This window comes from Scyliorhinus canicula, chromosome 1 (genome assembly GCF_902713615.1).
Source record: "Scyliorhinus canicula chromosome 1, sScyCan1.1, whole genome shotgun sequence".
Taxonomy (NCBI): Eukaryota; Metazoa; Chordata; class Chondrichthyes; order Carcharhiniformes; family Scyliorhinidae; genus Scyliorhinus; species Scyliorhinus canicula.
The window spans coordinates 224,750,249-224,774,299 of record NC_052146.1 but is presented as its reverse complement, the minus strand read 5'-3'; the positions used below and the strand labels follow the sequence as shown (position 1 = coordinate 224,774,299).

The window sequence follows — 24,051 nt, the reverse complement described above, 5'->3', positions numbered from 1 at the left end:
CATTTAATATTTTCAGCATATTTTCAGCATTTCTTATCTGCTATGATTGTTTTAGTGAAGTTTGCATGCTGTGGTGATGGTTAGGTATACAAATAAAGTATACATCTGAACTGGATCGAAAGGAAATGATTCTTGTTTTGCAAATTTTAAGTTTTCATCTTGAAATGGGAAATTTCTATTTTCCTTCCGTGCAACATTGAATATTTTTTTCCACCATAATTGTTTGCCATTGCTGACTCTATGCATAATGTATTGCCCTAATTGTAATATTGTAACAGTGTTTAGGCATTAGTGATTTACTGCAAAATATATAATCTATTAACTAGACATTTGGTTGAAATCATGGGATATTGATAATTTTTTTGACTTTTAGTATTTTAATAAACTGTCGTCTTGTGGGTAATTTGCAACTGTACCAATCTGAAGTATTGTGTTCAACTATTTGGGGTAAAGCTTAAAGATCTTTTAACTCACCTGTGTAACAGGAGGAGTTGCAATTTAATGTTCTCAGTATAGGTATCCGAAGGTACTAATTTTATAAAAGAATACAATCATCTCTTGCAGTTGCTTCATTTCATCTTGGGTTAATTAGAACATTCAGAGTGCAAGATCAGCTATTGATTTTTGTACAAGTGATCTCGAATATTTGAATCCCAGTTCAATGAGACGACTACAGTGACAGAGTTGCAACTGTTACTAGCTGTGTAATACATTGAATTTATTGCAATTTCAAAAGTGGGTAGCACGTGATGTGGCATTTGTTCATTAGTTTATTGTGCCATGGCATAATATGATACTAGCTCTTCAGTTAGCAAGTTAACCAATCTCGAGTAATCCAAAAGGAGCAACCAGAGCTCTCCGCATTGAAGGGAAATTTGAAGACTAGGTCAGCCTACACTACTGCCATGGGGCTTACAGCAGAGTCAAATTGGTAATATCTACACGCAGATTATTTGTCTCTCAGCAAGCAAACAAGTGATGTATGATAAGAGTTAAATTGAATAGAAGCCCCCCCCAACCACCAAGTATTCAGTGGTTATACTATAATGTTCCCTAAACATGGAAACAGATTTTGTGAAAGTAGATTATATTTTCTTGCTGCATTAACATCTATTTCTGCAGCTAAGCTGAAGTAATCTTGAACAATTTCTCGGAGGAATATTTTATTAATTTTAAACATGGACAGTACAAAATAAGATTGCGGGCTGCCAATTTAATACAGTAATAGATTTCCATATAATCTGTCATGTTACAGAATATGATTGTATACACCTGGCTACAAGCATCAGATTTATTGTGAGTTCTTACTGTTGCAGGAACTCCAAGTACAGTATCCAGTGGGACTGTTCTGGGGATGCAACCATCAACACCTGCACCTGGATTACCAAATTTGCCTCCACCAAGCCTGGTTGGACCAAGGATTCCTGGAGTGCTCCCACCGGATGTGCGTCCAGGAATGATGCCACCTTCACCAGGCCAACGGTTTCCATTGCTGATGCCACCTCAGCCAAACATGCCCCCTTCTTTATCAATTGATGGACCTCTTCATTCTGGGTCCAGAGCTCCCTTTCCACCAGGAGGTTCCTTCAATAGGCTTGAAGGAGCATTTACAAGATCTGGAGTCCCCAGTGCTGACAGCAGTACGAATGCAAGCCAAGCTACTGGAGATGAAAGAAGAAATGCTGGAAATGATAATTCCTTCCAGCGAGACAACATGCAACAAGAAGGTGACCGAGATTATCGCTTCCCGCCAGTGGATAATAATGACAATCTTGGAAGACGGGATCAATTTGGGTTTGGTTCTGACCAAAGATGGGGCTCAAGAGATTTTGATGAACGCGAGCGTCGTGCTCTGCCCTTTGGAGGTCCTAAAAGTTTTCATGAGGATCATGAAAGATATGGCGGAAGAAATTTCAGGTTTGATGGCAGAAGTGGTCCAATGTGGAACCGAGGTTTTGACCAGGAAGCACATAGGGATCTTGATGATCGCAGCAGGCCATGGGAACGTCAGAGAGATCGTGATGACCGAGATTTTGGCTTTCGCCGAGATATAAATGGCAGCCGTTTTGGAAGAGACAGAGAGCAAGATCACTGGGTTCCTCCGCGGCATAGGTTTGACTATTTTCAAGGGACCACTGATCACCAGAAACATGACGATCGGCCTCGGGTAAATGGTGATTTCTCAGAAACAATCAGCCAGCCGCCAAACAAGGAGCTTGCAAACAATGACCCAGAAGTTTCTGTGAGCCTTGCATCTCCATCAGATGAAAGCGAGGAGAAGGATGACTTAGAAAATCAACCTGTAACTGAAAACACAGATACTGAGGGGACATAATCGTCAAACAATATGACGGTATTTTGTATAGGTGGTCATCTGCAGTGGACAAAATGGTAGACTGGAACTTGAGAAAAGTCACTGTTGTCTGCGAGACAATTTAATCCGATGTACATCTTTCACTCTAATAACTGAAGTTAATGTGTACAACTGACCTGTACAGACTGTTGTTCTTTAGTTGAACACGGTAGGTAACGACATTTTTTTTTCATGCTTAGAGGCCAGAACTCCCACATTTCTTTTAATTTGAGGAAGATTATAATAGCTTGCCAAAAAAAAATTTTAATTGACCTTCCTATGGAAGAAAGGTAAACTTGTAGCTGTTACGGCTGGGATGGAATAAAAGTGGTTACAGTAATACTTGAAGAAAGGGCATAAATTGAATTTTTCCATCCCCTGAAGCTGCTACAGTATTTAAATTTAATGCTTTGATGAAAATGAGTTATTGTTTTATGTTTTATCCTGTTGACAGCAATCGCCTAGCCCATTCACAGTGAGCAGTGCAGTACTGAGGTGTAGAAAAAAAAATTGTAATACTTTTCTGTTTTGTAAAAAAAAAAGACATTTTAAATCCTCTTATAGTCTGGTCTCTGTTAATCCCCAGAATAAATGTTTGTGATTTGTCCCTCGTACTGCAGTGAGTAACGGCTGAAAAAAAATCATTTGAATGTTGGGTGCATTCTGTTTTTAGATGCTAATAAAACGTTTGTTTGATAATGTTGTGATCTTCAGTTCATCTGGTTTTTTTTTGCAAAGGAAAGTTGCCATACAAAAAATGAGGTTTAATTTGGCATCAGGAAATCCATAAAGAAAAGTAGGAAAGGGGGAAGAAGTTCAGAATAATTGTTTTGTAGGAGCTAAGCCTTTTTTCTTTAGAATTACCTTTTATCTGGCTATCCCTTATTTTCTGCCATGCAACTTCCACTAAGAGTATGGGACAAGCTGGGTGCAGACAATGCCGTTAGCTCTATTCCACTCTGTGGTGACCCAGCAAATGGGCTGTGATGAATGTTCAGATTTTCCTGACATTGAGATGAGACTTTTGCTTTCACTTTTCAATCTAGTGTTTCAATTGGTGCAAAACATGCTTGAATGAAAGAGGGGTGTGAACTTGAAGTTTAACCTTTTTAGTTGGGAGGAAAGTGCTGACTTGGCCTGCACAGCTATGATCTGTTAAAGTGAAAATCCCCATAATAATTTTGTTCTTTAAACATGATGGGTGGGTAAAGAACAAAAAAAAGTGAATTGTCTGGTTCGGACCAATGTTTTCTCAATTGAATGCAAAAAGTAAATTGTGTTCTGGACAAAGTAACGACATGCCAGTGCAACAGCATATTTGAGCATTCTGTGAAATTTGGTCAAGCTATTTCACACCTGCTTTAACTATCATAATTTTGTAACATGTTCGGCAGTAGTTGTTAACGCAATGCCCTAAAAGTTTGTTTTCTCTTGTGAGAGATAGGTGTTTATGACTTGACCAACTTGATGGATAAACAGCAAAATTGTACAGGGATTCATGAAGATTAAATGGCCAACCAATCAGTGTATATTGATAACACTACTTATTATTTGTGCTTACAGCATTGTGGGAGCTAGGGCCTTCTGATTTAACTTAACGTTTTGAATCTTGGATATATTGGCACAGGTCAATGCTTTGAATCTTGGATACATAAGTACAGGTCAATGTTCTATCAGTTAGTTCTATTTGTGACTTTTCCGTGATTGTATTTTCCAATAAATAGAGAGTGCTTGTGATTTTAATTGTACAGCTAGTCAGTGTATTGACAGTTAGTGCAGTGCTTTTCTAGCAAGCAAGCGCTATCGAGAGATTTTAACAAGTTTTTTTTAAAAAGATGGATCTGAACATGCAGCTGATTTACTCAATCTGTACTTCACAAAAACATCAAAGATTGTTAGCATGTGGCCAACCTATAATTTAACACTAATTTGCAGCATGTGGAATTCAGTGCTGTAGTTGAAACTTTGGTTCAAATGTATATTGAGGATTGTTAATATGACATTACAAGAAGACGACTTGCAATCAAAGCAGGTTTGGGGTTTTCACGCTTTAGAAGAAATTTTCTATGGAGAATTATGGAAGGATGATGAGCTTGGGGTAGTACATTGAAATACCTGGAATGGAAGGACACACACTGGTGCCTGCATGCCGGGAAGAAAGTAAGTTGTATTTTTCCAGCAACTGGGTGAAGAGCAATGGTGCTGGAACCTTGGAGCAGGGCATCTGTTTAATGAGACACGAGCAAATATTCACTGTCCTAATAACAGTAGTCTAATTCCATAATATTGTTAGTGGCTCAAACTTGCTGATGGATGCTGTTAATTATTATTTACAGCATGAAGATTTGTAAAACTATATATCTACTCCTTGAAATGTAATATACATTATTAAAGGATGGCAATAATTGTGATATGCAGATGAGAAATTTTAAAACCTACTTAGAAACTTAAAGCAGAAATGCTTAATGCACAGCAGAGCTACAAGCATCTGAAGAAAAATTATATGATTTTGTACTTCCCTTTTTTTAAATCTGTACATTACCGTCATACCCATTATCCATTTCAGCATTTTCTGATTCTTGGGTAGGACCTCAGAGATATGGAACTACAAATCTGACATTGGAAATTAGTTAACCATTTTGGAAGTGATCAAAATTGAGATTGATCTTTGTAAACCAAGGAATGAAAGAATCTCTGGTTAGAACGGGAAAGTGTAGTTAATGCAGATGTTCAGCCATGATCTTATTGGAGAGGAGAGCAGGTTTGCAAAGCCGTACAGTCTTCTCCTTCTATTATGTTCTTGTGAGCAAGGGTACCAGTTAGCAACAATATTTGTCAGAAATACCCATGCATAAAGTCAGCTTATGTACTTTACAGTGCCACTGATGACATCTTGCAGGGATTGTCATGACCAGGTGTCACTTTTTCTATATAATTTCTTGTAATTCAGGTGTTAGACTTCTTGGTAGAATCTTATTATTTTAAACATCTTGTTCCATTGTCAGTGATATCCAAAATTTTCCATAAATTGATATGGACCACAGAATTGAGCTCACTAATTTGCGCTGTGGGTGCCATTTTGACAACAAACTGACATCTGTGTTGCTTGCATACATTTCTACTGCAACTTAAGTAAGCAGATTGCGTCATCTGTAATGCAGATTTGACACCAGCCCTGCCATTTTTGAATTCCATACTCCTCTAACACCATCTTTTAAACATAGCTGAACATGGATTATTTACTATTTACCTGTACTATTTAAAGAACCATCATCAATTTGCAGATTAGTTGCTGATCAATCTCTGCCGACAGTTTTTGGTGTTTGCAAGTGTTAGTGAAGTCGACATGGAGTGGTGTTGTACATATTGAAGGCCTTAGCTGTGCCTTAAAAAGTTCTGGATAGGCCACTTGCTGTTGGGCATGTGTACTATAGTTGAAATTTCCTTTGAAATACAGCATTAGATGGAGCAGAGGCAGCAAAGAACAGAACCTGCTGTTGTCAGAGGGAGGAGGATGGGGCGGTCAACTAAGCAAGAACCATTGTGCATCGTGTGCACTTTTACCAAGAACACATTTATAAAACTCTGCCATCTCTTACAACTGGACCAGGACAGGTCCTACTGGTGGCTGTGAAGGTCAATACTGCCCTGCATTTCTTAGCATCTGGGTTCTTAGGATGGAACCGGTAACATATATCCCATCTCCCAAGTTGCTGTCCACTGCTGCGTCAGAGATGACAGATGCTCTTTATGCCAGGAAAGGGGAGTTCATTGTGCTCTTTCTCTCTCTCTCTCTCTCTCTCTGAACAGAGGGAAACAGATTGAGTGTGCATGTGGCTTTTCCAGGATAATGGGCTTCCTCATGATTTCAGGGTGTCATCAACTGTGTATATTTGGCTTTGTAGGCATCACATCTCTATGCTGTGATGTAGCTCACCTGCAAAGATTGTCACACATTGTGCAGTTGGTGTACAACCACACTCGGGGCATCATACTAGTGAATGTCTGCTATCCTGGCAACAGCCATGATGTTTTTGTTCTGTACAAGTTCCCTCAGTCTTTCAACCACCACATCAAATCAGAGGATAGCCGCTGGTGGCTTGCACTGAAATGGAAGATATGGGGTGGCGGCACTGGTTAGCATTACTGCCTCATACAGGACCTGGGCTCGATCCCAGCCCCGGGTCAGTGTTTGTGTGGGGTTTGCACATTCTCCCCGTGTCTGCATGGGCCTTACCCCCACAGCCCAAAGATGTGCAGGGTGGGTGGATTGGCCACACTGTATTGCCCCTTACTTGAAAAAAAAATCGGGTATTTTAAAAAAAAATACAATGCAAGATGTGACCGTTTCCATTTGTTGCTGCATCATGGTTGAGTCCATTTGTGTTTTCATGGATTTGGCCACCACTACTGTGCTGAAAAGGAATGGGTCTCTAAGCTCTGTGTAAAGCCTTGTGCGGGTTCCTTGCTTTTTGACAGCTTTCTGGCTGGCCTGTTGGTGCATCAGTGAAGATGCTCATCAGCATTTTTCTCTCCGCATCACTATCCGAGACCTCCAAGCAGAAACCATGCGCAACCACTCCGCCCAGAGAACTGGCACCCGGTGGTTGCTAGTGTGAAGTTGAGTGATGATGCTTTTCCTTCGTTTGTTCTTGGAATTCAGATTCACTACACAGTTCTTGACCATCTGGCAATTCTTGAGTATCTGAAAAGATGAAGGCACATGGGTAGGATTTGGGTGCGGATAGGTGGGGAAAGCAAGGGGAGCATGCTTGCGCTATCTGCAGCTTGTAAATCAGAAGTGAAAATGTGATGAGGGAGAAGTGAGATGAAGGTATTTTAAGCAGGAATATGCTGCCATCCTTTGGCTTTATCTCCACCTCTAACCATGGCTGTAAAATTGACTGCCACGTGTGCCCTCCATGGGTGTGAGGGCATGCACTTGTGCTTGTCCCCTGACTATTAGGGGCCACTGCCTCCAATAATGGACTACCTGGTCCTTCAGCTGGAGGAAGTGTGCCATTGGCAGTGTGTACAAGCTGTGAGATGTGTGAGGCTTATAGCTGTAGTTCCAAGTGTGAGGGCAAGATGAATGGTGAGTCATTCTTGGTTGGTAAGTGAATGGGATTTAGTGAATGGAGCATTGTGTGGAGCTAGTGATTCATTTTAGGTGCAGGTAGCTTTTAAGTGATGCTGAGGGAGTAGCACGGAGGTGCAGTGGTTAGCACTGCTGCCTCACTGCACTGAGGCACCGGGTTTGATCCTGGCCCCGCGTCACTGCCCATGTGGCGTTTGCACATTCTCCCTGTATCTGCCTGGGTCTCACCCCCACAACCCAAAAATGTGCTGGGTAGGCGGATTGGCCACACTAAATTGCCCCTTAATTGTAAAAAAAAATTATGTATGCTAAATTTATTTTTAAATTTTAAAATAAGCTTTTAAGTGGAGCTGGCATTGCACAAACTTGGGCCCCTTGCTGAGGCATGTAACCACTCTGCATTGGGCTATGTGCTATCATTTAAATTTACAGGCAGCACAAAGTTTGTGCGCTTCCTGGACATGGACATGGCACAAATAATCCGACAGTGAAAATGTGATGAGGGAGAAGTGAGATGAAGGTATTTTAAGCAGGAATATGCTGCCATCCTTTGGCTTTATCTCCACCTCTAACCATGGCTGTAAAATTGACTGCCACGTGTGCCCTCCATGGGTGTGAGGGCATTGAACGAACAGATTATAGTTACACAAAGAAAGACACTAAATTAAAATAATGTTGAGCTAGATTGCTTAAGGAATTAAAACCAAACCAAATAATCAATTGTTTTAGTTCTCCCCAAGAAGTTTAAAGTTGTATTACTGAGGACAATAGTCTTGTGAACTTTCAGAATTACAGTTGTATTTCTGTCCAGGGATATGAGCTATAATCGTCAAAAATTTGATTTATCTTTCGGTCTGGGAATAATAAATGGGATGGGAAGGAGCCACAGGAATGAAATCTGATCGATTTTGGAGAATACATTCCTGCACTTGAATTAGTTGTTTTGCTGGAGGCAGTAAGGTTGTGCATGAGACCTGTGATATTTGTAAATCCTTTTCTCACTTCCATGAAAAGGTTGGACTGTGACCTCTAAGATACTAACAGTATTTAAATGGGTAACTTCAAGCTTAACCGTGCTGGGTTTATAATATCTTTAGTAAAATTGGCTGTTTATGTAAAACTTAACAATTTGTGATAGCACTCCTCAGGTTTTTAAAAAATTACTACTGGGGAATGGTATACTACATTTTCAGTTTTAACTCTTGGCCAATAGCAATGTAGGACAGTGCAGGCCTGACTTGTAGGAGTTGTCACACAGCCTGAAAAGAGCTTTATATCATCACTGAGTTTGCAACTTTATTTTAGTTCCCAACTATCAAGATCTTATTTATTTACTGAATTATTGATCATAGTCTGTAAATTATTTGAAACTACTTCTAGCTTAGAACGAGAACAAGAAGACTTTCATCCACAGCTTTTTTCAATATAAATACCTTATTCCAAGAAACTAAATCAAGCAGAGTGTAAATTCAAGCCAGAAAAGTGGCCAATGTTTTGCATTTGGCAGCCACGGTATAAATTCTTTTAACAAATGCAAAATTTGTATGGATTTGTTTTTATATAAGATATAGTATTTTCCAATCACATTTATACAAAGGTATGTTGACAACTTGATTGTTTGTCTGTACAGTAATTTTAACAGCTTTAGGTCTAGGGCAGACAAGGACTATACCTTTCTAGCACCTTCCAGCATGGATCACTCTTACTACATAGCTGTGTGCTAAATAGTTGTTTGGTTACATATCCGTCCCTACCTCCATCTGCAGGGATATGTGGTTACGTATCCATCCCTACCTCCATCTGCAGGCATGTGGGTCATGAGGCTTGTATGAAGGGGTGAGGTTCAAAGCGTTTTTGATATTTTTACAGTTTCGGGCAGGATTCATTCATCACATGCTCTTAGTGGCATGTAGTTCACAGGGGCTCATCTCGTTTTCTAATGGCAGCAATAGCGTTTCCACCATAGATTTGGAGGGGGGGCGCAGGGAGTGCTGGCAAGATGTATCTTATTACTAGCATTTTTCTGCTGCAGAAAATAATTCCTATAGTCATGCACGAAGAGGGGGGGAACTGATTTGCAAGAACGTCGCAAGTTCCACCACAGATTAAGTTCCAAAATGGTTAGATTTGTGGGGCAGAAACAAGAGATTTGGATTAATGTTATACTCCGGTCAAATCTTCCCATGCAATTATCAAGTAAGGTCTTGCAGAACCTTGTTAGATATGGTGTATTCAGTGTTTTGAGTTGACCCTTGGCTTAGTTAAGGAGGGGAAGATGAGTCATCCAACAGGAACAAGAGTAGGCCATTCAGCCCTCAGCCTTCTCTGCCATTCAGTGAGATCATGGTCGACCTGTGTCCTAACTCCATATACCTGCCTTTGGCCCATATCCTTTAATATCTTTGCGTAACAAAAATTTATCTATCTCCGATTTAAAATTATTAACTGATCTAGCATCAATTGCTATTTAGAAGCAAGTTCCAAACCTCTACCACTATTTGAGTGAAGAAGTGCTTCCTAACCTTTCTGCTGAATGGCCTGGCCCTAATATTTAGACTATGTCCCCTAGTTTTAAAATCTCCAACCAGTGGAAACAGTTTATCTTTATCTATCCTTTTAATAGCTTGTAGACTTTGATCAGATCACCCCTTCTAAATTTTAAAGCAAAAGGACTTAATTTGTATAATTTCTCTTCATAACTTAACCCCTGGAGTCTAGGTTATAAGCCTACTTGTGACAATAAAGATTACTATTGTTATTATTAAACCCACGTTGCACTCCCTCCTAATACCTGTCCTAAGGTGTGGTGCCCAGATTTGTTCACAATATTTCAAGTGGAGTCTTACCAGGGTTTTGTAAAGCTGCAGCATAACTTTGCATCCTTGTACTCCAGTTCTCTAGGTATAAAGGCCAGCAATCCATTTGCCTTTTTGAAAAATATATTTTTATTAACCCTTATAAAAAACAAAAACAGCAAAACAGAACAAGCTAAATTACACAACCCTCCCCCTATAAATAGGGAACAACGCCCCTCCCCCTCACCAACTCTACGAAATGGATGGTAAGCGGTTGCCATCTCTGTTAGAGTGCAACAATTGCTCCCCTCGGTGTATTTGACAATCACCAGTGCAGAAACTCCATTAAGGCACCTAGCCAAGCCGAAGCACTGGCGGAGTTGCTAACCTCTATCCGAGCAGGACTCCACTCCCAAGTGATCAGCGAGGCGAAGGCTAAGACATCTTCCCCCGCCTGCAGCTCCGGTAAGTCCGATACCCCGAATATAGCTACTAAGGGATAGGGGTCCCAACTCGATGGTCAAGATCGGCAACATGGTGCCACAATAGGAGACCTAGTAATCCACAAGCTTGGGACAGGACCAAAACATGTGTGTATGGCTAGCTGCTCCCTCTCGCACAGCGCTTTCCCTTCTCTTCAACCCCTGCAAAGAAGTGACTCATTCTAGCTGTGGTCAGGTGCGCCTTAAATATTACCTTAAGCTGGATCAAACTCAGCTTCTCACATGAGGACTTCTCCTTGCGAACAGTTTCACTCCACATCTCCTCCAATACAGGCCCCAGCTCCTCTTTCCACTTGGCTTTCACCCCCTCCATTGAGACAGAGTCCTCTTCCAGAATCCACCCATATATACCAGACCTACTTCCCTCCTGCGACCACACACACACAAGATACTGTGGTGCCATTGGGAATGCTGGGAACACTTCCTACCTGAAGGTACTGAAACGTATCCGAGCTTGAGAGCCCAAACTTCCCTTTCAGCCCCTCCAGGAATAGATCACATAATCTCTCCAGTGCCTTCTCCTTCCACACCCCAAATGTGGCATCCAGTCTCACAGGTTCAAATTTGGGGTTGGCACAAATGGGAACCAGCCTTGTTACTGACCCCAATTTAAAATGCTGACTGAGTTGCCTCCATGTTTTTGAAGTGGAGACAACCACCAGGTTGCCAGTGCAAATCAAAGAGATGCCATCACCAGTGCACCCAAAGTAGACCCCCTACATAACCAAGCCTCCATTCCCCCCACCCCCACGTCTATCTATCACTCTAGGACAACCCTCCAAATCTACAGAGATTTGCCCACCCATATAAAGGCCAACATTAACTGCTCCAAACCCCCAAAAAATGATTTGGGAAGAAAGACCGGAAGACACTAAAATAGGAACCGAAACCTTGGCAAGATATGCACCTTAACTGACTGGACCCCAAGGGCAGCATGGTGGCACAGTGGTTAGCACAGCTCCCTCACGGCGCCGAGGTCCCAGGTTCAATCCCGGCTCTGGGTTACTGTCCGTGTGGAGTTTAATCAAAAAAAAAACTGACTGGACCCTACCCACCAGGGACAAAGGCAGGTTGTCCCACCTACAGGTCAGATTTTGACCTTGGGTTGGTATAATTCAATCTACGGAGTTGGGCCTATTCCCGAGCCACCTGGACCCCCAAATACCGGAAACTTGACCTGGCCAAATGTCAAGAAGCACACCCAGACTGGCGGCAGACCATGGGCGCCGACCGGAAAATACTCTCTCTTCTCCAGATTTAATTTATATCCGGAAAAGGAACAAAACCTCTTCAGTATCCTCATTATGTCCCCGATAGTGGGCTACGCGTCCTTTGCATATAACAAAAGATCATCTGCAAACAGGGACTTCTTATGTTCCACCTCACCCCTAACTGTACCTCTCCACTTGCCCGAAGCTCTCGACAATGGCTCAATGGTTATGTAGTTACATTTCGTACCTTGTGTTGCTCTATTTTGTTTTTCTTTTATTTTATTTTCATGTACTTAATGATCTGCTGAGCTGCTCACAGAAAAATACTTTTCACTGTACCTCGGTACACATGACAATAAATCAAATCCAAATCGCAAACACAAACAGGAGGAGAGACATGGGGCACCCCGTCTCATCCTCCTGTGCAACTGAAAACCCCCCAAACATATGGCATTTGTACGAAAGCTGGCCAAAGGAGCCTTGTATAGCAAACATGCCCACAACACAAACCCAGGACCCAACCCAACCTTCTCCCAACACCGCAAATAAGTACCTCTACTCCACCCTATCAAACATCTTTTTTGCATCTAACGCCACAATGATCTCCGGCATGGCCGCTGGAGTAAGAACCAAATTCAGCAATCGCCGTACATTGGTCATCAGTCGTTGGCACTTTACAAATCCCGTCTGGTCCTCCCCCACTACCTCCAGGAACCGGGTTCCAGCCTCGATGCTAGAATCTTAGCTAATAGCTTAGCATCTACGTTAGCAATGAAATAGGGCAAAACGACCAGCATTTCTCAGGATCCTTGTCCTTCCACAGGAGAAGGGAGCTGGATGCCTGCCCAAGTGTCTCAGGAAGGGCACCCCGGGTGAACAAGTCATTAAACATCCCCATCAGCAGCGGAATCAGCTGGTCTGCGAACATTTTGTAAAATTCCACCGGGAGCCAACGAGGCTCGGGTGCCTTACCTGTTTGCATCTGCCCTATCACTGTTTGGATCTCCTCCGGACCCATTGGCACCTCAAGCCCTTCCTTGCCTACCTCAGTACTCCAAGCCCTCTTCAAAACTCTGTCATCATTGACACTTCCTCTAGTGGCTCCGACCTGGAAAGCCCCTCATAAACTGCCCCGTTAACTTTATCCGGGGCAGAAACCAACTTGCTCACGAGTCCCTGATCTGGATAATCTCCCGAGAGGCAGTCTTAGCTGGTGAGCCAAAAAACTGGCTTTGTCCCCATATTCAGAGGTGAACCCCTCAAGCGCCGTGACTGACGCACTAACCTATCGGTAGACAGCAGGTCAAACTGCATTTGCAGCCTTTTTTCTGCTTGTCAGAAGTTCCGAGGTTGGGTCACTAGAATAGCTAATCGAGTTGTCGTCTCTACACCAATCTGGAGAACATATCCAAAAAGTACTCTCCTCCGGCCCTCCACTCCCTCTGGCAGCCTCACAATCCCGAAATTTCGCCACCACAACCTATTTTCCAGGTCCTCCATTTTGCTCTCGGGCCTTGTTCCTCTCTTCCGCAAGCAGCATCTCTGCTTCCTGCTGTGAGACGGCTTCCTTCATCATTTTTCCTTGCTTCTGTACAGCTTTCAATATCCTTCCCAACTGAGCTTGGACTGGACCTAATGCTTCTTCAATGGTAGCCTTGAAGGATTCCCTCAGCCCCTTGCCCTGCTGCGCCACCACCACAGTCAGCGTGTCTGCTGTGATGGGAGCAGCCACCTCTGCCATCTTTTCTTACCGAATCCCTCGTTGTGCTGTTCACCTAAGGTTTCTTTCCAGCAGGTTTCTTCAACATAATTTTTACATACTTACGCCAGTAATTCTTTACATCATTCGGTAGGCCTGAACAGGTTTGACTGTAAAATCCTTTCCGAATGTAGGGCGAAACACTCAAAAAAATCATGACCCAGACGGGAGCTACCTTTTGTGCGACTTGCTCTCGCATGATGTCACCGGAAGCCCTCCATTAGCTACCTTAATTACATTCTGCATGGCATTTTAAAGATCTATGTACCTGAACCCCCCCCCCCCGCCCCAAGTCCCTTTGGGCATCCACTGAATTTAGCTTCATACCATGTAGAAAGGACCCTGATCTATCCTTTTTTGACCCAACATACATAATCTCATGCTTGCTTACATCTGCCACAGTTTTGCCCAATCACCTAGTCTGTCAATATCCCTTTGTAATTTTATGCTGTCATCTACACTCTACAATGCCACCCAACTTTGTGAGATCCGCAGATTTGGATAAATGCCGTTATCCAAGTCTTTAATGAATAATTGAGGCCCTGTGGGACACCACTCGCCACATGCAGCCAATTTGAGTACCTACCCATTATCCCTACTTTCTATGTTGGAAGTGGAGGGTTTACAAGTATTAAAAATGTTAACGTGAAATTGTTCACACTGACTAGAGTACTTCACTCCCATATCTGTATTTTGATCAGTTCACAAGTGGCACAATAAATTGAAATGATGCTGCCAACCAATTGTAGGATTGTCTGGGTCATTCCAGAAGGTAAAGGAGTCGTTTTCATGCTGCAGAAGTGCAGGAGTATCAGCAAATCAAATGGTCAGAAGAAACAGCTTTTCGCACTTCCACATGGTGATTATGAAGATTTCTTCAATTATAACTGCTGAGAATTGGTTGGAATGATCAATTTTTGAAGAGCCCATCTCTATCTTGCGCTTAAGATACCATAAAGATAGCAGAAGATTTTAAAATTTCTTCTGGACACGGGATAGTGGAGCTATCTGGAGCAACTGAGATTCAACTTGGGTTTTCTGCACCATCTTTGAGCTCCATGAGGTATTGCACTGAATGGGATGGGGTTGTACATTGACAGAAACTGGTGAGGAATGTTGTTTTGTGTGTTTACATCTTGCACGCAAAAGTTGTTAAATGCAAAGCAATACTGATGCAAACACAATGAAAAATGGAAAACAATCATGAGTTATGAGGTGAGAAAATGTGGTTCAAAGAACAGACGTGTTCTCATACAAATGATGACAATTCACTAAATCAGACAGGTAAAGTAGTATAAAATAAAGAGGAGTCCTAAAGGAAAAGTGTTAATAAAAGCCATAGCAAAGGTCCAGAACACCTGTGCCTATTCTCAGACTTAAGATCATAGAATAATTGGTGCAGTACGTGTGGTCCACTTTTATTATATACACCTATATACTGATGATGTAGAATGAGGTGGGGCAGAAGGCTGAGTGAGCTTTACTTGCATAAGCTTTTATCTATTGCAAGTCCAGGCATGCTAGCGCCTCAGTACCTCCCTTTCTTTCCTTCACCCCAGATATACACATGCACATACCTTTAACCTTAAAAATCCAGGTGAAATGCAAATGAGTCGGAGATCCATAAATGTAGGTCATAACACCCTTTCTGATGTTTTGCATATGGGAGATGAACATTCGCTATGCAAATCACAGGAAAACTAGCTGTCAGGTGTTTCAGCCACCAGAAGGATTGGAGTTCATGACGAGTAATCAAAGGAATCGTACTACTCTCACATGTCCCAATTTCTATTAAATTATTTAATATTTCAAAATTAATGTTGGCAGAAACATACCCATCTTCAGATTCCCAACAACATGCTTTCTGGTCTTAAATCTCAAAATTTCACATTAAACGCTCAATGGTGCACACACTTGTACTTATTGGCCCTGAGCTGGCCTTCCTCCTCAGTTATCAAAATTGCTTTGTCCAACCTCCACAACGTGGCTCAACTTGGGTTCAGTCTCGAACATGCTGCTGAAACACTAATCTATACCTTTTGTCACCTTAAGGCTGGACTTCTGCAGTAATCTTAAAGCTAACCTCTCTGCATGACTCCTCCAACAATTACAGCTCATTAAGCTTGCCCTCACCAATACGAAACCTTGCCCTACCATCCTCTCCGGTTTCTGATTTGCTCCAGTACATTGGCTTAAAGATCTGGATCTTCACCTTTAAATTACTCCATACACGCATCCCAGATAGACTGTGATCTCCAGGCACTGATCCCACTCGCACACAAACATTCCTCTTGACATCTAATTGCATCTTATTCCTCACTCCTTCAATGCCATTCTTACTGTCATTACAACCCTCCCAACGTTTCTCTGACTTGCCACCTTGCTTCTGTTGAGCTACCCTATTATTGTACCTCCATCGACTCCCAGCATCTCATTTAAAAATTATCCTGGGATATTTTCGCTAGACTTGTTAGCTGATCTTGCTGGAGTCACTACTTCAGGTGTCCTTTTAGTAAAAAGGTACTCTTGGAATGATGACATACGAAAAACCCAATAATCTTGCACTGGACTTCTATAAATGATGTCCTTCCCAGATAATGGCGTGCTTTTGAAAATGAACATGCATCTTGCTGGCCGTGACCTCCCACCCCGCCCTCTCCCGAAGCAATGAACACCCAGTGGGATTTATATATTACAAAAGCCATAATAATCTTTATTATTACAAGTAGGCTTACATTAACACCACAAAAAAAGTTACTGAAAAGCCCCACCACATTCTGGCGCCTGTTCGGGTACACGGGAGAATTCAGAATGTCCAAATTACCTAACAGCACGACTTGTGGGAGGAAACCAGAACACACGGAAGAAACCCACCCAGATATGAGAACGTGCAGACTCCATACAGACTGTGGCCCAAACCGGGAATCGGACCTGGGACTCTGAGTTGTGAACCACCAGTGCTAACCATTGTGATACTGTGCCACCCATGAGCTACTGCCCTTCAGTTTAATGAGTGCTTTTGAAAATAAACAAAGCCGTAATCATGCATTTGCTGAGTGCCCCAAATATTCCCTGTAGAAATGCTAACACATCATAAAAAAGACTTACATTGGATTTTCTTAGTGAATTGGCATTTTTTCAGCCAGGCTGCTGTTGATTTTAAAAGTGAGGTGCTCGTGATTAGTCAAACCTAAAACTACTAAATGCCCACAGCACTCACCCAGTTTGTTCAATGACTTCCTTCATAAAATTTAAAATGCTCAGCAGGAAATGCCTAACATGTCACATAGTTTTGAGAACAAGGTATAATGGGTTTCCAGTGCACTGCACACAACATTGTGGGTTGGATTTTAATGGGGTGGGAGAAGGGGAGTTGTACTGTTTAGCCCTTCCCCCCGGGGGGAAAAAGACCATCCTGCAGCGATAACACACTGGGTGGCCTTACCTGAGAATTGGACTTCTGCCTTCAGCGGAAGTGAGTCCTGCCCTTGAGAGCTGCCAACCAGTCTGACTGGGACTGCCAAGTGGTCCTATGAAGATAGAAGGTGAACACCAGATCCAGGTAGGTCCCAGGCTTTTTTGGTGCGGAGGGATTGGGCCCCGTGGTGGTGGGTGGGGGTGCAGGTTTTGGCGGTCAGGCGTAGAGATGTAAAGAAAGAGGAGTATGATCCCCGGGGGGGGGGGGGGGGGGGGCAGGGCATCCCCCGAATGATGTTCACCCCTTTCCTTCTTGCCTTTTCACCAACTTGGGTGAAAATGCATCCTTCACACCCTGCCCTTCCATTGCCTGGAGTATTATATCGAGGTGGATTTTGGACTTGGAAGTAGGCAATACTGGGCCCCAAGTGTCCCAATAAGTCGAAGGGTGGACAGGCCTGTAGGCACCTCACCCACACCCTAGATTATGGTTGTGGATAAGCAGACAGGCAGTGGATTAGCCAACTGACACACCTTTTAGTGCTTGCCTTGCCCACCAAATACACCTGGCAAACAGCCATAAAATCCAGCCTCCTATATTATCTACAAAAGGACGGGAGAAGCCATTCATCTCCTTGAACTGATTCTGCCATTCAATTAGATCATGACCAACCTGTAACTCAACTTGTTTACCCAGAGCCCCCTGATGCCCTTATCTATCATGTAATTCCTGACAATTTCAATTGATTCTTCATCCACCACCTTTTGCAGGTGAGACATTAATATTTTTACTATTAATGTGGAAAAGTGCTTCCTGACTTCATTATTAACTGGTTGGGGTATAATTTTAAGATTATGCCTCTAACCCCACCTACCCCATGTTCTGGCCTCCCTCATCAAAGGAAGTAGTATCTGTTACCACTTCATTTTAAAAACCTCAGAGCACCTCAAACTGCTATCATAATTTGTCCCTTTAGTGATATAATTTTGGTGAATCCATCCTGCAAGTCCTCCAAATAAATTTTTGAAGTCTGTTACCCAAGACTGATTGCAATATTCCACTTGAGGTGTGACCAACCCCCTTAAACTTTATTAGTGTCACAAGTAGGCTTACATTACACTGCAATGAAGTTACTGTGAAAAGTCCCTAGTCGCCATACTATGGCGCCAGATCGGGTACACTAGGGAGAATTCGGTATGTCCAATTCACCTAACGAGCACTTCTTTGGGACATGTGGGAGGAAACCGGAGCACCCTGTGGAAACCCACGCAAACGGGGAGAATGTGCAGACTCCACACAGACAGTGGTCCAAGCTGGAAATCAAACCCAGGTCCCTTGCGTTGTGAAGCAGCAGTGCTAACCACTCTGCTACCCTACAGATAAAGCCCTACATTCCATTAACCGTTTGATTTTTTTGCACCAGTTTAATTTTAGCAATTTATGTACCTGAAGACCCTAATTCTACCCTAGGTATGGATGATGGAGTAAACTGAACTTGTTGCAAGTTAGGATACAGGCAGCAATGTTGTGGGCAAGAATAATAGGACGGGTGGAAAATAGGTCGCTTCCCAGGCAACATAGGAAATGTCGAGTCTGGAGATAACACTCGTGCATGTGCATGAGTGTTTCAGCAGCGGATAAGCTGGGGGAAGGGTAGAGGGGTGATGTTATGGAGGTGTAAGTAGGTAGAATGAGTTTGGAAGCTCAGCTCAAGATTCTAAAGGACACATTATTAGTGGTCTGAATCAGCCTGTTGCTGGCTAAAGAAGGATGATATCATTCACTCTGGGATAGAGTCTATGGCAAGGGTTGCAAACAATTGATTTGATCTTCCCCTTATTAATTAGCAGAATTTTTACTCTGTCCTTGCAGGGAGGTTTGCAAGTGCTCTTGGGGAGGGTTTAAATTAACTTGGCATGGACCTGGGATCCTGAGAGAAGGTTCAGCAGGGATCGATGCACAGCCAAAATTACAAGTGAGTCAGGAAGGCATAGAATGTCTAGACCAGTTAAGTCACAAGTTTGGCAAAATTGGATGGTATTTATTTTTTTTTATTTTTTTTTTTATAAATTTAGAGTACCCAATTATGTTTTCCAATTAAGGGGCAATTTAGTGTGGCCAATCCACCTACTCTGCACATTTTTGGGTTGTGGGGGCGAAACCCACGCAGACACAGGGAGAATGTGCAAACTCCACACGGACAGTGACCCAGAGCCGGGATCGAACCTGGGACCTCAGCGCCGTGAGGCGGTTGTGCTAACCACTAGGCCACCGTGCTGCCCTGGATGGTATTTATTTTAATGCGAGGAGTCTGATTAACAAGGCAGATGAATTGAAGGCACAGATTAAAACATGGGGTATGATGTCATTGCTGTCATTGAGACATGGTTGAGAGAGGGGCAGGATTGGCAGCTCAATATTCCAGGATACAGGATCTTCAGGCGAGATAGGGAAGGAGGTAAAAGAGGGGATGTCACAATTTTGACCAGGGAATCAATTACAGCAGTAAGGCGGGACAACTTCTTAGAAGACTCTTCAATTGAAGCCATATGGGTAGAACCTAAAAACCAATAAGGAGCAATCGCAATACTGGGAGTGTTCTATAGGCTCCCTAACAGTCAGAGAAATAGAAGAGCAGATATGTAGGCGAATTTCAGAGACGTGTAATAGTGGGAATTTCAACTTCCCCAATATTAACTGGGGTAATCATAGTGTGAAAGGTGTAGAGGGAGTGGAATTCTTAAAATGCATCCAGAAGAACTTTTTAAGCCAGTATGTAGAAGGTCCTACAAGAAAGGATGCAGTTCTGGACATAATTTTCGGTAATGAAGCTGGGCAAGTGATCGAAGGAGCAGTGATGGGGCTGATTTAGCACAGTGGGCTAAATCGCTGGCTTGTAATGCAGAACACAGCCAGCAGCGCGGGTTCAATTCCTGTACCAGTCTCCCCGAACAGACGCCGGAATGTGGCGACTAGGGGCTTTTCACAGTGACTTCATTGAAGCCTACTTGTGATAATAAGTTATTATTATTTTGCAAACAGTGATCATAACTCCGTTATGTTCAAGGTTATTATGGAAAAGGACAAGGATGGGCCAGAGATCAAAGTTCTAAAGTGGGGGAAGGCCTGCTTATTAAGATCAGATATGATTTGGCCAGAGTGGACTGGGAGCAGGCACTTTCGGGTAAATCTGTGACAGAACAGTGGGACGCATTCAAGAAGGAAATGGGGAGAGTGCAGGGCCAACATGTTCCAATCAAGAAATAGGGTGGGACCAGCAAATCCAGTGAGCCCTGGATTTCGAGGGATTATACAGCATTGGATAAAAAAATAAAGGAAGGCTTGTAGCAGATAATGAGGGCCAAAAGAGCAGAAGCACTAGAGACTTATAGAATGTGCAAGAGGGAACTTAAAAAGGAAATTAGGAGAGCAAAAAGGGGACATGAAAGGATAATGGAAGGTAAAATAAAGGAAAATTCTATTTGTTTTACAAGTACATTCAGGGTAAAACGATAACTCAGGAAAGAGTAGGACCCATTGAAGACCACCGGAGTAATTTGTGTCTGAAGCTGGATGATGTAGGTAGAGTTCTAAATCAATACTTTGTGTCAGTGTTTGGGACACTGTGGGTATAGAAATCAGGGAAACTGACTAATAAAATTCAAGAGATTAACATAGACAGAGAAGTTGTTTGAGTGGTCTAGCAGACTTAAAAGTACACAAATCTCCAGGGCTAAGTTTATGGGTGATATGAAAATTGATGGGGTGGTAAATAGATCATAGAATTTACAGTGCAGAAGGAGGCCATTTGGCCAATCGAGTCTGCACCGGCCCTTACAAAGAGCACCCTACTGAAGCCCACCTATCTACCCTATCCCAGTAACCCCACTTAACCTTTTGGACACTAAAGGCAATTTAGCTTAGCCAATCTACCTAACCCGCACATTTTTGGACTGTGGGAGGAAACGGGAGCAAACACGGGAAGAACGTGCAAACTCCGCAGACAGTGACCCAGCTGGGAATCGAACCTGGGATCCTGGAGCTATGAAACAACTGTGCTAACCACTATGCTACGTGCTGCCCTCTGACAGTGAGGTGGTTAGCCTTCAATTACAGGAAGATATTGACGGGCTGGTCAGATGGGCTGATCAGTGGCAAATGGAATTCAATCCAGATAAGTGTGAGGTGATGCACTTGGGCAGGACAAACTAGGCAAGGGAATGCATGATGAATGCACGATCCTGGGAAGCACCGAGGATCAGAGGGACCTTGGTGTGCATGTACATCCATCCCTTAACGTAGCAGAGCAGGTGAATACAGTGGTTAAGAAGGCATATGGTATAATTGCCTTTACTAGCCGAGGCATAGAGTTTAAGAGCAGGGGGTTTTGCTGGAAATGTATAAAATGTTGGTTAGGGCACAGCTAGAGTAGTGTGTGTAGTTCTGGAATCACGTTCTAGGAGGGATGTGATGACACTTGAAAGGGTGCAGAGGTGATTTACCAGGATGTTGCCTGGGTTGGAGAGTTTTAGTTATGAAGCGAGATTGGATAGGCTTGGATTGTTTTCCTTGGAGCAGAGGAGACTGAGGGGGACATTATTGGGATGTGTAAAATTATGAGGGGCACAGATAGAGTAGACAGGAAGAAACATTTCCCTTTAGTGGAGGGATCAATGACCAGGGGCATAGATTTAAGGTAAGGGGAAGGAGTTTAGGGGAGATGTGAGGAAAAACATTTTTACCCAGAGGGTGCTGGGAGTTTGGAATTTGCTGCCTGAAAGGATGGTGGAGGCAGAGCCCTCATAACATTTAAGAAGTATGTAGATGTGCACTTGTAATCCCAAGGCACACAAGGATATGTGCCAAGTGCTGGGAGATGGGATTAGAATAGGTGGATGTTTTTGACTGGCGCAGACTCTGGCCAGACTCTGTACTTTATGACTCTGATTTGGGACTGGATTTTGGACAGGCAGTTTGAGAACGCAGCCTCTGGAGAAGTCAAGTGATGTGAAGGCACATGAGACCTGGTCAACATACATGTGGAACCTTGTATTTTCAGATGATTTGGCTGAGGGGCATATAGATGATATATAGCGGCTGTTTAGCACAGAGCTAAATCACTGGCTTTGAAAGCAGGCCAGCAGCACGGTTCAATTCCCGTAACAGCCTCCCCGCACAGGCACTGGAATGTGGCGACTAGGGGCTTTTCACAGCAACTTCATTTGAAGCCTACTTGTGACAATAAGCGATTTTCATTTCATGAGAAAGTAGAGAGGTCAAGGATAGATTGGTGGTGGGTTCCAGATAGATTATAGGGGTGGGAAAATAAGCTATTGTTATAGATTCTCCAGCTGTCTTGATAGGTAAGTGGAGTCGGGAGAAGAAAGTCCCATGAGCTACAAAACTGAACAGAGGCATTGGAAGAGGATGGTGTAAGGTTTCAAGACGGGTCGAGAGGGATATGGTTACAGTCACATAGGCCTGTCAGTTGTAACTTTTCCACATTCCTCCATCTGCCAGTTTTTCCCACGCACTGAGGCAATGTACATCTCTTCGACTCCTTTCCGAATTTGTCATCTTAGTATATATTGTATTGGATTCCATTTTGTGGGCAATACTTTTTATATCTCTAGAAACCACTTGTGCAGTAAAAATGTTAACCATAAATGGGGGTGGGGGGAGGTGGTTGTGAGAGCAGATGTGCTATACTACACCTCAGACAATCTAATGTTAGCTGAAACTTCTGTTTTTAATTCACTGGGTTTACACTAACAGTATGACATGACCTCGTATGCATAGTGCCACTGTTTTCTGCAGTTTATGCCGTGCATCAGCACCCCCATGTGACAGAAGGGTTGTACTGCAACAGACTAAATAAACATGAGTTTTAAGTGACATTTCAAAGAAGGATTCACCATATAGAACATAGAAAATTACAGCACAGAACAGGCTCATCGGCCCACGATGTTGTGCCGATCAGTCCCTCAGAATTGCAGAATGGCTACCTCATCAAGAATATTGTTTGCTCTCTGGGTTTTCCACAGTTTCCTTCTTTGAAGTATTTGATTTTGGACAAAAAGGCTTCAATGAAGAAGTTCTGTTTGAAACCCCAGCAGAGGGCATTTATAACAGACTGTTGTAGTCTGGAGAAAAGCTAAATTATTTCAACTTCATCCAAAATTCTTTATGGATACTTGGAGAAGATTAGGTTTTGAGCATTAAAACAAGATTATAATCTGCAAATCAGGTTTCCCTTACCTACTTCACTGAACTCAGTTGACAGGAATAAAAAGTCAAATAGTAAGAAAAACATTAATTGGATTTTCTTAAAGTAATTTTATGATTACTCCACTAGATTGTCTAAGTACTGACAAAGGTATACAAGTTATATAAAATGCAGGTGATAAAGTCAGGCTTTTTTTAAGAAATAATTTTTATTGGAAAATTTTGAATTTATACAACAACATCAAACCATACTAAAATACCAACAATAACAATAATGACAACAATCATGAACCTTCGCCCCTCCTCAATGAACAACCCAACATATTAACAACAACTTAAATTAACACAATGTTAAGTTACATAACCGTAGCGAAAAAAAATAAAAAAAATAGAAATTATAATACGGAACACCCCCCCTCTCTCTTCCCCGGGTTGCTGCTGCTATTGACCAAGATATCTATCTTTGAGCCAGGAAGTCCAGAAAAGGCTGCCCAAGTCAGGCTTTTTTTAAACAAACATTTTATTAAGGCATTTATGGTTTTACAACAATAAAAGACACAAATACAAATATAAACATAATTCAATGCGTAACAAATAAAGTCAGGCTTTATTTACAAAAGGTTTCCACATTCTTGGCCAATATAATACAAATGAATATGATTTCCATTTTGGTTAGCCTGAACTGTAAA

The 24,051-nt window shown here is 42.5% G+C and overlaps 1 protein-coding gene across 5 annotated transcripts in view; it reads left to right on the top strand.

Annotated features, from left to right (window-relative positions):
- Nucleotides 1–24,051, top strand: part of scaf8 (SR-related CTD-associated factor 8) — a 381,141-nt gene that overhangs the window by 209,930 nt on the left and 147,160 nt on the right. For 4 of the 5 annotated variants that reach the window (XM_038808446.1, XM_038808444.1, XM_038808445.1 and 1 more), the window contains one exon: nt 1,317–3,054. In XM_038808446.1, the coding sequence (XP_038664374.1) occupies nt 1,317–2,335 (1,019 nt within the window). In that variant the 3' untranslated portion in view covers nt 2,336–3,054. Of the gene's footprint in view, nt 1–1,316; nt 3,055–24,051 lie in introns of those variants that run through there. The other variant, XR_005461998.1, reaches the window with a different exon arrangement.